General features: G+C 46.2%; 1 protein-coding gene across 1 annotated transcript in view; it reads left to right on the plus strand.

Annotated features, from left to right (window-relative positions):
• Positions 1-8,947: 8,947 nt before the first annotated feature.
• Positions 8,948-14,298, plus strand: part of ANOS1 (anosmin 1) — a gene marked incomplete at both ends in the record, with an annotated part of 147,862 nt that continues 142,511 nt past the window's right edge. The window contains one exon of the mRNA XM_082490953.1: positions 8,948-9,142. Coding sequence (XP_082347079.1) covers positions 8,948-9,142 — 195 coding nt within the window. The remainder of the gene's footprint in view (positions 9,143-14,298) is intronic.

The following is a 14,298-nucleotide window of genomic DNA, read 5'->3' on the forward strand; positions in this document are numbered from 1 at the left end:
ATTCATTTTTAAACATCATGCATTTTAATGCTGCTATATGCAAGTTTGTACATCTAGGAACACAGAAAGTAGGTCACACTCACAGGACAGAAAAATGTTTCTTGGAAAGCCTGTATCTGTGAAAGCCTTTGGGGTCTGGTGAATAACCAAATGAACATGAGCTCCCAGTGTAATACAGTGACTAAGACCAAGGTAGCTCTGAACTATATAAGGTGAAGACAAATAAGACAGGCTATAGATATATATCTATATATAGAGATATATATCATATTACATCTGTATGGTATTATTGACACCATTACTAGAACACCATGTCCAATTCTAAGGTATACACCTCAAGGTTGGAAAGTTTCTGAAAAAAACAGGTTTACAAAATCCGCAATACAGTAAAACTTCACAAAGAAATCTCTCTGGTTAATTTATAAAAGAAGTTAATCGTGGTCTGCAGGTAACCTCCCTTTATATCTCAGATTTATCTTCATATGGATCTCCATCTATCTTCAGGTGGATTTCAACATGAAAGGCAGTCTTCATCTGTCCAAAAGGTGGAAAAAAGTTCGATGTCTAAACATTAATAAACACAGCAGTCAGGCTAGAAATAAGCTACATATTTTTAAAGTAAGACAAACACGAAAAATCTTCCCCATAGATGCACTGATTTCTTCACTGTTGTCTCTCCTGATACAAAGAGTTGGTGCCTGTTTAAAAACATGCTCTAGTTCAATCAGAAGATAAGTATGGGATATACAAAACACAGGACAAAGAATTATGGTCTGTTTGAAACAAGAAATCAGACCAAATGACTGGAGCGACAGGAGGCAGCTGGGAACACGCCAGTAAGATATATTTTTATTAGAAAACTTATTTTTGCAAACTAGTTGAAGACAGATTTGGAGCGAGTGAGGCCTTGGCTTTGCCCTATTCTACACGACCCTGAAGAAGATGAGAGTCCCTGGGAGGAAATAAGCATGTTCATTCAGCTAATAGCATTGTTTGCCTCTGACCTTTCTTTACGGGTGTCTCAAGTTGAGTATGTTCATAGTTGGTCTTGTTTTGTCTCCTTTCTTTAGTATTGTCGATGAAACCTCATTCAGGAATATTATTTAGGCACCGTCTTTGACTCTAAGGCTTTGATTTCCACATTTTGAAAATCATAGTTTGTTTAAATCTGCATTCCTTGGCACAATGTCTCTAATATTCACTCCTTTCTATCCATTCATGCAGCTAAACTCCCAGTTTCCATCCTAAGCACCGCAACTTCTTTTCTCTGCTCTTGATGTAATAGCAAATTTTCACTTGTCAACAACAGAGCAAAGGGTGCTTTCCCAGCCTTCTGTTTTAGTAACCTCTTCTGTCTTTGTATTTCTGAATTTGTTTCTCTTCCACATTGCATTAAGACAGAGAACATTAAGTTCTAGCTCAACACTGAAAAACCCAATCCTTCTTACAGCCAACCGATGATGCTTTCTGTTTGTGATTTCTGTTATGTTTCTTCTTATGTTTGGGAAGAGTAGTCAGTGGATATTTCTAAAGCTATACCATCATTTTGCTTCAAACCCCTCCTCAGACCTCACTGCTCTTGTGTTTCTTACACACGCAATGAGGTCTATCATATAGCTCAAAATTACCTGGTCGGTTTCCTGCATTTCCTCAACAATCTTTGGATAGGCATCTGTTGTCTTTTGCTTTACACGCAGATGATGAGATTTTTGGAACACTGAACCATTATTTCATCCTGTCTTCCACTGTGACTGCTAACTGCACTATGAATATTCCTACTAACTTCTACTGTTTTCCCTTGTACAAAAGAAAACAGTGGCTCACAAAAATCCTATTAATTTGCTCCCGGGAAAAAGTATTATTATAAGGACTGCAATTCTACACCTATGAATGAAGAATATCGGCTATATGAGACACAGAGAGATATTTTTTTATTTTACTCACAGGTTTGAGTCAGGACTAGGCAAAATCCTATTCCTCAAAAGGAATTTGAGTAGGTGATTAACTTCAGGGATCACATGTGGAAGGAATACTATAGGACACCTATACAAGCCTGGGAAAAAAAAAAAAAAAAAAAAAAAAAAAGAGTTACTACGTGCCCTTACCACAGGAGCAGAGTTGTATTTGGTCCTTGAAGGAACATTCAAAGCCATAAGAAAGTCTATTTCATCCTCTTATTCACAGGCATGAGGGCTAGTCTGCAAATGGCATAATTTCTGGCACAAATTCATTCTTCTTTCAATGTCAGTTCTGGCTTCCGTTGTTTTACTTGCAGAAAGAAATGATTTTGTGGAAGCATCTTTCAAAATCACTTCATTTTCCATGGTAAATGCTTTCAGCTTCCTTTGAGCAGCAGCAAACTACAGCAGACACAAGCTGGATTCAAAACTCACTCAGAAAATTAAAGACCAGTGTCTAGCAGAGTTCTAGTTATTGCAGTTTCTTTAGTGAACTGCTGCCAGCAAGAAATCACAATCAAGAAATCACAGGTAAGCCAGCCATCTCCCAAGCCTTCAGAAGTCTAGACATACAGTTAAAATAGATTAAAAATAAATCTAATATTACATCTAAATTACTGTATATCTCATATATATTACCTTCCTCATTTACGTCCTGAATACTAGTGAACTAAACATGCAGTGTGGTGGGACATTTAATAATCACAGAATCACAGAAAGATTTGGGTTGGAAGGGACCTTAAAGACCATGTACTTCCAACCCCCATTCCATTGTTCCCATTAGGAACATTGTTCCTATTGTTCCCATGAGGAAAAATTTCTTCCTAATATCTAATCTAAATCTACCCTCTTTCAGTTTAAAACCATTATGCCTCATCTTATCACTACACTCCCTGATAAAGAGTCTTTTTTTATTTTGGAAATGTACTTGAAAATCCATTCCTTTGTTCAATTTATTGTATAGTTCAGATCACAGAATGGTTGAGGTTGCAAAAGACCTCTGGAGGTCATCTGGTCTAACCCCCTTGCTCAAGAACAGACACATACAGCTGTTGCCCAGGACAAAGTCACATGGTTTTTGAATATCTCCAATGTGGGAGAATCCACAACATCTCTGGGAAACTTGTGCCAGTACTCAGTCACCCTCATAGTAAAAACAGTGTTTCCTTATGTTCAGAGGGAACCTCCTGAATTTGTTTGTGCCCATTGCCTCTGGTCCTGACACTGGGCACCACTAAAAGGAGCCTGGCTCTGTCTTCTTTGTACCATCACTGCAGGTATTTATATACGTTAATGAGATCCCCCCTCAGCCTTCTCTTCTCTAGGCTAAACAGTCTCAGCTCTCTCAGCCTTTCTTCACAGCAGAGATGCTCCAGTCCCTTCAGCATCTTCAGCATCTGGACTCTCTCCAGTATGTCCTCAACTTTCTTGTACTGAGAAGGCCCAGTGCCTCACCAGTGCTAAGGAGAGGGAAAGGATCACCTCCCTCAACCTGCTGGCAATACTTTGCCCAATGCAGGCAAGGATACCATTATCCTTCTTTGCTGCAAGAGCACAGTCCTGGCTCATGTTCAACCTGGTGTCCACCAGGACCCCCACGATCTTTTCTGCATAGCTCCTGTCCAGACAGGGGGCCCCCACCACACATTGGTGTATGCAGTTGTTCTTCCCCAGGTGCAGGACTTTGCACTTCCCCTTGTTGAACTTCATGAGGTTCCTGACAGCCCATTTCTCCAGCCTTCCAGGTGCCTCTGGACAGCAGCATGACACTCTGGAACACTCCTACGAGTTTTGTGTCATCAGCAAATTTGCTGACGGCACACTCTACCCCATCAGCCAGCTCATTAATGACAACGTTAAACAGGATCAGACCCGGTATTGACCCCTGGGGCACACTGCTAGTCACTGGCTACCAACCAGACTTTGCGCCGCTGATCACCATCCTCTGGGCCTGGCCATTCAGCCAGCTTTCAATCCATCTCACTGCCTGCTCATCCAGCCTGTACATCAACAGCTTGTCTGTAAGGATCTTACAGGAGACAGCGTCAAAGGCCTTACTATAGTCAAGTTGGTCAAGCAAGTCTTCCACTTGGTGAAGCCATGCTGACTGCTCCTGATGATTTTCCTGTCCTTAATGTGCCTGCAAATGGTTTTACGGATGACCCTCTCCATTACTTTCCCAGGGATTGAGGTGGGGCTGACCCATCAGGGCCCACTGACTTACTCATGTCTGGTTTGCTTATGTATTCCCTGACCTGATCCTCTTCAAACAAGGCTATATCTTCCTTGCTCCAACACTTTCCCCTGGTCTCTAGGACCTTTTGTCTCCCATGTACTTATAGAAGCCACTCTTGTTGTCCTTCACGTCCTTGGTCAGATTCAATTCCGTTTAGGCTTTAGTTTTCCTACCTTCATCCCTGGATGCTCAGACAATGTTTCTGCAGTAAACCCAGTTTACCGGTCCCTGCTTCCACCCTCTGTATGCTTCCTTTTTGTGTTTGAGTATTGCTAGGAGCTCCTTGTCCAACCACACAGGCCTCTTGGCATTTTTGCCTGACTTCTTATTCATTGGGATGGACTGCTCTTGAGCTTGGAGGAGATGATCATTGAATATTAACCGGGTTTCTTGGGCCCCCCTTCTCTCCAATGCCTTATCCCACAGGTTTCTTTGAAGCAGACCTTTGAAGAGGCCAAAGTCTGCTCTCCTGGAGTCCTTGGTTGTGAGCTTGTTTTTCACCCTCCTCCCTGCCGTCAGAATTCTGAACTCTATCTCATGGTCTCTGCAGCCAAGGCTGCCTTTGATCTTCACATTCCCAATGAGCCCCTCTGTGTTGGTATGAAGTCCAGCAGATCACCCCTCTTTGTAGGCACCTCTGTCACTCAGAGGAGGAAGTTATCAACAATGCACTCCAGGAACCTCCTGGATTGCTTATGCCCTGCTGTGTTGTCCCTTCAGCCAATACCGGGATGGTTGAAGTCCCTCATGAGGATCGGGGCCTGCAAACATGAGGCTGCTTCCAGTTGACAGTAGAGGGCCTCATCCACTTGTTCTTCTTGGTCAGGTGGCCTATAGCAGACACCCACACTAATGTCACCTTTAGCTGACCTCTCTTTAATCCTAACCCTTAAAGTGCTCAGCTGGCTCCTCATCCATCCCCAGGCAGAGCTCCATGCACTCCAGCTGCTCTCTCACAGAAAGGGCAACTCCCTCCCCTCGTGTTCTCATCCTGTCCTTCCTAAAGGGCCTGTATCCTTCCACTGCAACACTCCAGTCATGGGAGCCACCTCGCCATGTCTCTGTGATCCCAACAAGATTGCAGGCCTGCAGTTGCACACAGACCTCTTGAGTTGTCACATTTATTCCCTATACCGCCTGCATCAGTATGCAGGCACTTCAGAGAGGCACCCCAGCACGTTGAGTTCCTGGAGAGGGTGTGGGGCATTACATTGTGCACAGAACTATAATAATTTTTGACATAACATAATTAAAGCTGAAGATAATTGAGTAAATAATGGCACATTAAATCACATGGGATGATTTAATATAATAAACTAAATCAATGAGTTAGAATACAGTGGCTTATATGAAAACAATAAATATTTTTAACATTAACAACATCTCCTTTACTTGTTTACCTGAAAACAGAACCTGGTGTCGGTAATTCCGTTGGAATAATAAGTAATTACTTAAGATGCAGTCAGCCTGATTTAAATCGATTAAAACCAACTCATTAAAGAGAAATAAATCGATACAACGCCCAGTAGCTCTCACCTTACAAAACCAGTATGTGGCGCTGTCTCCTGTAAAAAAACAGCCCCGACTTTCGCAAAGCTGGTCTTCAAAAGAACTTGTTTTTATATTGTCAGGCTGCTTTGAAGCCCAGGCAGGATAATAATACCTGTATTTTTAACATAAGAGCAGTGCCCTGCATTTGCAAGAATTTATTTCTACTAATCCTACTATTTCTAATACTAAAAATATTACTTATTTTCATTTATTGACCAAAAATTCAGTGAGCAAAATGCACAAATGTTTCTATTATGTCTATTTATGTGATTATAGATTATGATTATATTTAAAGATTGGTTGGTTTGTATATATAATTTATTTCCAAATTTCTGTATTCTGTAAGCAATTTATTAACCTCTTTAAAATGGGTGTATTTACAAACTTGCGTATCTTGTCTTTTGGTCTATCGGATATTTAGCCCATAGTGGGTTTTAATTACCTACTAAATTCTTGAGCTACCGAGCCAGTTCCTTAATCTCCGTGTAAGGGAACAGGACCTGTGTGAATACAGTTTTACTGGAACTGAACAGCCAGTCTTTTGTGTGCTAACCAAGTCAGCCCTCACCAAAAAGGAATTCACAGACTTCGCTGATGATCTCTGTAACCATGACCTTTCAAACAAAAGCAACTGAATAAACTGTGTATTCACGAACTTTTTAATTATTAAGGGCTCTATGCCCTTTGCTACCAGACTTTATAAAACAAAAGAAACAGGATTCGCACACTTTTACTTAAAGCTGGGGTTTATAATATACAACACGAATTGCATTAGTAGTAACACGGAGGGGATATATATCTATAGAACCATCTGCCCTCTCTAGATTTGTATCTCATTTACAGATAGTTACATATTTTTTCAAGCAGTTCTTATTATCTACTAAAATATGGCAAAATTGTGCATTTTGGTGTACCTGTAAACACTATGAATCAGTGAAGCAATTTTCTTTTCCTGACTCAAGGCAAAATAAATTGCGAAATTTTTAGTCAGGGCTTAAGAAAACCTATTTGAAAGTTCGTCAGAAACTGGGAAGTCCTCAACTTAGTATTGAGGCCTGAATGGGCTCACCACTGTTTGTCACAATATTGCGTTTATTTCTGTGCTGCTCTATAATGTGGTTGTTTTTTTTCTTTTTAAATGTAGAGATGCTGGATTAGGCATAGTAACCAGTTCTCTGGCGGCGAGATTTCAGGCAGAATCGAGAACAGCATTTCTGAGCCACTTAAAGCCTCTGCTCACTGTGAGAAGCAGGTAGTCCCTCCAGCTCCAAAGATGAGGAACACTTCTGGAGGTGTAGCTGAGATGGTCTTCCTTGCCTAACCAGGGCACTTCCAAAATAGCCGGCGGAGAACACTTACACAGTGCAAGCTGCGGGGCAGCTTCTGTGCCAGGACGTGGCGGGTGACCTGGTCTTCTGGCAACTGTGCTCCCTCAAGCATCCAAGGGCGCAAACTGTCATTTCAATTCGTTAACACTCGCAGGAGTGACGCTAGCCTACTGGCTTCTTTCAGGTGGAGATTTCTGGTCAGCTGACAACACACTGTAAGGTACAGAGTAATATCTAAACTAAAATCTGTCTCGCTTCCTATTATATTTGCATGTTACCAATACCTGTGACAAGAACTCTCTTCTCTTTTTAATCTGTGCCTTTTGTGGTAAGCTAGCAAAATTATAGCTAGAATCTAAAGCTAGAATTTAACTACTGATTTATTAGTTTGGTTTTAACACACCTTCTTGTACTTTGATTTTCTGATATATATTATAGAAGTTGTCCGCATATAGTCTGGTAAGAACAAAGACATTGGGGAATACGCTTTATTTCACATTTATGTACATAAGAACATCCATAAAGAGACGAATTATAGCCGTGCAAAATTAGTACAAGCCAGACTGGTTGAAGACCTTGCTGTCCTTTGGTGGGATTTTAGGTGACTTTCCTAATAAGCGTTTAACTTATGCCAAAACTTGCTCCAGCAAAGAAGATTCCTGCAGTCTGTTTAATATAGGGTTTGATAAACATGTTAAACTACTATTGGCAGTAGTAACTAATCTACTATTAACTCCTGAAACAGCTTAAAGACTACTCGTTTCAGCTCATACAACCTTGGGATTTTCAAGTTCAGGAGGCTCAATCCACAACTCCAGCGAGCAAAGATCCACTTGCTCTTCTAGCAGCACGTACTTGCAACGGGAGGAGTCCATATAGTGTACGCATGGAGAGGAATGTAGTAGGTACATAACCTCTGTGCTACAAACTGTGGTGCGTGCTCCCAGCCTTGGGACTGAAGGCGCAGAGAAGGCAGGCCGTGAAGTTGCTGTATAGCGTATGGTAGCCATTTTAAAGCTCAAGGCGCTCTTTTAATTTTGCAGCTATTACCCAGAGGTATTTGGACTAATGACTTGTAGATTTTCACTCTTAAATAACTCTTCCGAAGAGCCTTTACGGGTTTCACCTTGGGACAAAAGCTCACCGCAGTGTTTCGCTGCACGAAAGACCGCGTTTCCAGAAGTAATTTCCCTGCCTTCCGAAAAGAGATTAACACAGACGAGCCTTTATGGACCGGCGGCTTAGCAGGGCGGCTGACACACAAAAGCCCCGGCCGGGCCGGGCCAGGCCGCGCCGCTCCCCTCGGGCAGCGCGGGGTGACAGGGCTGAGCCAGGCCGCCGCGCCGGGCCCTGCGCGGACAGCGGGCCGGGCCCGACGCCACCGGGTCCGGCGCCGCGCCAACGGCCGGCTACCAACCGCCGTGCGGGTCGGGCGCGGGACCCCCCCTTTCGCCCGCGCCTGTGTCAGGACATGGCGAGCGCCTCCGCGGTGCCCCACAGGTGGCGGGTGCGCGGCCGGGAGTCCGGGTGCCCAACAGCGGCCCCGCCGGGCCGACCTGCCCGCGGCCACACGGCCCGCCCGCCCCGCCACTGCCGCTCGGCGCAGCCAATGGCGCGGCCGCTGTCAGCCTCGGCCCGCCCGCTGCCGGGCGGGGGAGGGCTGTGGGCCGGGGCGGGCGGGGAGGGAGGGAGAGAAGGAGGGGGTGAGGAGAGTTGAATGATTGAACTTTCTTGTGTAGTTTCTGCGGCGCAGAGGTGTCTGCCCCCAGCGCAGCCCGGCACCAGCCTGCCGAGCGGTAGATCAACCCGGCGCCTGCCGCCTCCCTACCCCGCAGCGCCCCGCCGCCCTTCTGCCCTCCTCTCCCGCAGGAGCGATGGTGCGGAGGGCGCCCGGCGTGTCCCTCGCCCTGCTCCTCTGGGTAACGGCCGCTTGTGGCAGCCCCGCCGGGCCGGGGGCAGGCGCCGCCGCCGCCCGCAGGCAGGACGACGCTTTCTCCACCGCCAGATGCACCTCCAGGTGCCTGAGCCTCCAGATCACCCGCATCTCCGCCTTCTTCAAGCATTTCCAGGTAGGGGCATGGCGCCGCCGCAGGGGCGCCCCACCGCCGCCGCCCGGCCCGCCCGGCAGGCGGGAGTCCCTCGGCACCGGCACCGGCGCGGCGGGCGTGGGGTGGGGACGGAAAGGACGGCCGGGGCCGGAGCGCCTCTTGTCAAACTTAGGGGGGGGCGTTTCCCCAGGGGATGGCGGGGGCATTGCGGGTACCGCCGCCAGCACCTGGAGGCGGCGGGCAGGTGGGGACAGCCCCGCGGCTGCGCCGAGACCCGCCGGTGCGTTTGGGTGCTCCCCCGCGTAGCCGGTCGCCGGGAGGAGGCGGCGGATGGTGGGGGCTGCCGGCACGCCGCGACCCGCCGCACGCTTGTCAGCGGCTCGCCGGCCGGCTGGGCGGCGGGGCTGAGCCCGCGGCGGGGTACCGCTCTTCCCCGGCTCCTCGCAGGTGCTCGGCGCTGCCTCCGGTGATGTCCGGGGCTGGCGGAGGGGCCGCGGCACGGTGCTCCGGGGTGCGCTTGTGCTTCCCGGCGGCGGGCGTTGCTCGAGCGATCCCGCGGGGCTCCGCCTGCCGTCGCGCCCTGCCGCCCGCGGGTGGTTCGCATCTCCAGCCGGGTGGGAAAGTTTGAGCTTATTTTTTGAGAGCGGTGATAGGGAACGTGGTTCCCACCTCCTGGAAGGTGAGGGTGGAGGTAACAAGTTCGATTGTGTGTTTTTTTTTTGTTGTTGGTTTTTGTGTTTGTTTGTTTTTTTTTTTCTGAATCAGGGGGGCACATCTCTGGCTAACGGGAGTGGGGAAATGGGGTTGAAGTGGCGGGAGACCTGCGAGGTATAAAAGGAATGAGGGAGAGGGAGCCCCGAAGGCGACTGGGCTAGAAGCAATGCGGAAGGTGGTGTAACAGCAGCGGGTACCTGCCCGTCCTTTCCCGTCTTCCAGTTACACCCGCACCTTTCCCTTCTCCCTTCCCCACCTGCTCTACGTTGTGAAAGTATTAAACTGAATCGACTCTATCCAAATGATGGAAACCCTTCTGAACTGCCAGCCCTTCTCCTTCCCTAGCCTCCAACCCCCTTTAGAGAGGGCTGGCCAGCCCGGTGGGAAGGGAGTCACCTCCACCTTTGGGGATGGCACGCCTCGGCAGCCCGCAGGGGAGCGGGCGGGGAGCGCGCCTGTCGTTTGCCCTGTGCCTTCTCGGCAGTTAGACACGGGAACCCCCTCGGGGCAGATGTTTTGGGTGAAGGCAGAGTTCAGGGCTAAGGTGTTGGCACGGAAGGCTGGTATGAGAGATGTTTAAGGATAACACGTTTTTTTTTAAAAAAAAAAAAAAGTCAGCGTGAAATGAAAGCTTAATGTGTTGGTTTCAACGGCAGCGGAGGTCTTCGGTGCCTGTAACCGGATTTGGGCTAAAAAGACCGGGGGTGGGCCCCAGGGCGGGTGGGGAAGGGGCTGCCCGGCCCGCAGCCCCGCCAGCTGCCCCCGTGCGGCGGGAGGGGCCGCCCCGCCCGAGGCTTCTCCCGCAGCTCCGCTGGGGCCGGCGGCGGCGGAGAGCTCGCTGTCAACGTAGTCTCCGCTTCGCGGGATGGCTTGAAAGGAGGGTACGCGTCAGAATAGTTCATTATCTGGGAGAGGGATTAGTATTTTTTTATTGCGTTGTCAGGCGGTTGTAATTTATTTGTTTTACAGTTTCAGTGGCTAAAGAGGCAGTTTACATCAAGCCAATTCCTGGTGAAAGGCGCTTTTTTTGTGTGTGTTTTCTTGGCAAGGTTTCTTGTCCGACGTAAAACTGCTGACAGAATGCACATTGCCAAACAATAGTAATTACATTTTAATTAGCCGGGGTGCAATAAGCTGCAAATTACTCAGTTAGGACGTGATAACTGGCTGTTTTTTTTGTAATCAGTTGAAAATCTCAGAGTTTTAACCCCAACCTGCTAAAGCACAAGGTAATTTATCTAAATTACCAGGGATTAAACTTCTGCTAGACATGAAACGACTGTAATGTTTGGAAGATAAAGTGCTCTCGTTTATAAAAGTTAAGCTTTCCCCTGTCTTTTAATGAGGGAAAGGGGGAGAGTTTGAGAGTACAGCAAGCATCCGATGTTCTCACAGGAGTCTGATAAATACAGTGGAGAGTAGGACATGCAGGTCTGGGCCATATTATTCCGTGAGGGCTAAAGGATAGGATCCTCCTTTCATCCCTCTCTCTTCTCCCTTCTCCTAAAGACCCCCACCTCCCCCTTTCATCTCAACTGGTAGCAGTTTCTGGAGTTCTTTTCATTTCAGAGATGCCCACTTATCTTGTAATCTGATTCAACCTTTGGGCTGGACTGGTCAATGAAAGCGAATGATAGCAAACTAAACACTAGCTCATCCCAACTGGAGCAGGAAGGAACTCTAGTGTCTCCCAGTTAGGACAAGAATTGAAAGAAGACTGACCTGCTCATTTCCAAGCCCTGCTTTAGACACAGCCTCAGTGGTGAGGGTCAGGGAGATAGCAATTGAGTACTTCATGGGAAGCACCAACAACATGGTGGCTCCCCGAAACTTCAGAGAGAGTTCATTTCACATAGTTCATGGTACCAAACCCACATCACTAACAACCTTTTACAGGGAATGAGGGCCAAGTAGTACAAACAGGAAATCAGGATTAATTCTGTACTTGCTGGCTCCCTTGTTTGAATGCCAACTGATGTTTTTCAAATTTCCAAGATGTTCACAAGAGATTTTCATTCATTTTCCTCCACAGAGAATTTTCACTCATTTTTCTTTACCATATCTATCTGTGAAAGTGTCAAGGTGTTCTTTTTTTTTTTTTTTTTTTAAAAAAAAAATCTATTTGTTAATTTACTTTTGGGAAGCAGTTCTAAGCCTCTAAGCCTGGTTTAAAGGTGCATTCTCAGTGGGAAATTATTTTAATCAATGCACAGGTCAAAGAATTTATTTTTTCTTTTTCATGTAGGCTATTGATGTGGGCTAGAAGAAGAATTAGTCACCTAAATCAAAAGTCTTGTGATCTTCAGAATGCCTGTTGAACAGGCGCCAATGCCTGTTTTTTGCTATAAAATTCCTATGGCCAGGAGTTTTCCAGTTTTGGGAGTGTTGGGGAATTACACATAGAGGTTACACCAAAGGACATTTGGGATTGATATGAGAGATATTGTACCACATGGGTCTTACAGCCCAATGAAATATGTATGTTTTATATCTATCTACAGAGCGAGAAGTTTCACACAAAACATGCTGGCACAAAGTACTTTCATAATAAAGCAAACAAACAGAAAATGTAAGCAGAATGGGTCATAGTGGTTTCTTCTTTTATAAAACAGCATATTAATTATATACTCATCCACAGTAGAGAAGAATGTTCAGTCTATGAATGAAGGGATTCCAACATACCTCTTCTGTCTTGCTGGAGTGTGTGCAGCATTGAGCTTTGGCTTGTTTTGGACTTTTGCAGATGAGAGAAGGCACTTTTATCCCAACTGCGCGACTTGGGCCATTGGACAGCACTGAATGAAGCATTCATTGACCTGTGACCAGAAAGAGTAGGGCAAAGAGAAGACGTCTCTCTAGGCTAATGTTCAGGGTACTCACCACTCAGCTATTGTGGGTGTTGAGACTGAGGTTTTATGATGAAGGTTTGCATAACATGTATGAGGGAGTAACTGGAGCATTCACTGGAACCCACGCATGCTCCTGGGTGACTGCACTGACAAGTAGAGTTCCTACTTCTGTGCTTTGTTTATGGCAAAATTGTCTGTAAATCACCTGAATGGGGACGATGGTGAGAGCGTTCTTCCAGCAACCAAGAGCATGACAGTCAAGTGGCCAGTCTACAGTGGAGAAGATGTAGATTAGAACCTGACATTCCTGTATCACAGTCCGTGCTGCTGTACCCATTTGGCTGTTATCTGAAAGAGCATGCCTATGTGTTGATAAGCTGCCCTTATAAGATGGAAAAGGCAGTTCTTCCTCTAGGTTGGAATGAAAGGAAGGGCTAAGGTGCCTGGTTCTTCAAGAAACATCAAGACTAAATCCTTTGTAGAAGAAGGCATGCTGTTTTAGGGACTGAGGTTGTAAAGAAGAGTGATGTCTTTGGATACATACTGTCCCTCAACATTTTCTTACTAAGGGAGTTCCCTTCTCAGTGCTGATGTACAGGAGAAAGTTAGGAATTCTAATGTGATGTATCCAAAGTTTATTTGTGAATCTGGTTTTATAGTAACCTGGTACAGTAGGTAAAACCCTCATGAAGATGAGGTCACAGTTACTGCACAAGTTTTTTTGTATTCCTGGAAAGGGTATGCATATACATAGGGACCTTGTATAGCTAGATGGAAATGAGGCTTGAATACTCAAATTAGTTTAGCTAGGGCTTTTCTGTATAACCTACCTGTTTTACTGGAGTGAGACTAAATTCCTTGCATTGCTGTCTATAGGTGTGGTCTTTCCCATGTGTGACGTTAGCTGTGGATGAACTCCTTCCATTTTGGGGGAGCCGGCATGGCAGTGACCTTTAATGTTCAGTTTTCAAGTTGGGTGAAAACATAGTTTGGATTTTATCCTCTACTGCCAGCCATCTGAGCCATGTTCAGAGACCATGATTAAAACTTTTCTATGTGAATAAGAGCTTGAATAACAGTGTAACCACATAGGCTAAAGGTACAGCATAAACGTGTTATGGAGAGCAGTGTTTACTTAAACCTGTGAACTCATGGATCTTTTGTCTTAGTAGCCATCTGTTACAGATCTCTCAAGTGTCTTCCTGCTTAATATGTGAAACTTGACAAGTTAGCTAAGGTATAGGAGGTGTCAGTCTTGTTTACTGGGTCAGAAGCTGAGAGGGTGGTAGAACATGCCAGAGGATGGAGGAATGACAGCAGCAAGAGCTTTGGGGGTAGTTACCGGCTAGACTGACTGGTTGTGTTTGCTGTATGGAGTCACAGGGATAGAGAGGCCACAGCCACGTGCTCGCAGAGTCCCAGAGCAGTTGAGGCTGGACAACACCTCTTGGCAGCCTGTTCTAGTGTTCAGCCACCCTCACGGTGGTTTGTTATGTTCAGGTGGAGTTTTCCGTGTTTCAATTTTTGCCCGTTGCTTCTTGTCCTGTTACTGGGCACCACTGAGAAGGGTCTGGCTCCATCTTCTTTACTCCCTCCCATCAGATATTTATAAAC

This window comes from Vanellus vanellus (assembly GCF_965231255.1).
Source record: "Vanellus vanellus genome assembly, chromosome: 1".
In the NCBI taxonomy this organism is placed as follows: Eukaryota; Metazoa; Chordata; class Aves; order Charadriiformes; family Charadriidae; genus Vanellus; species Vanellus vanellus.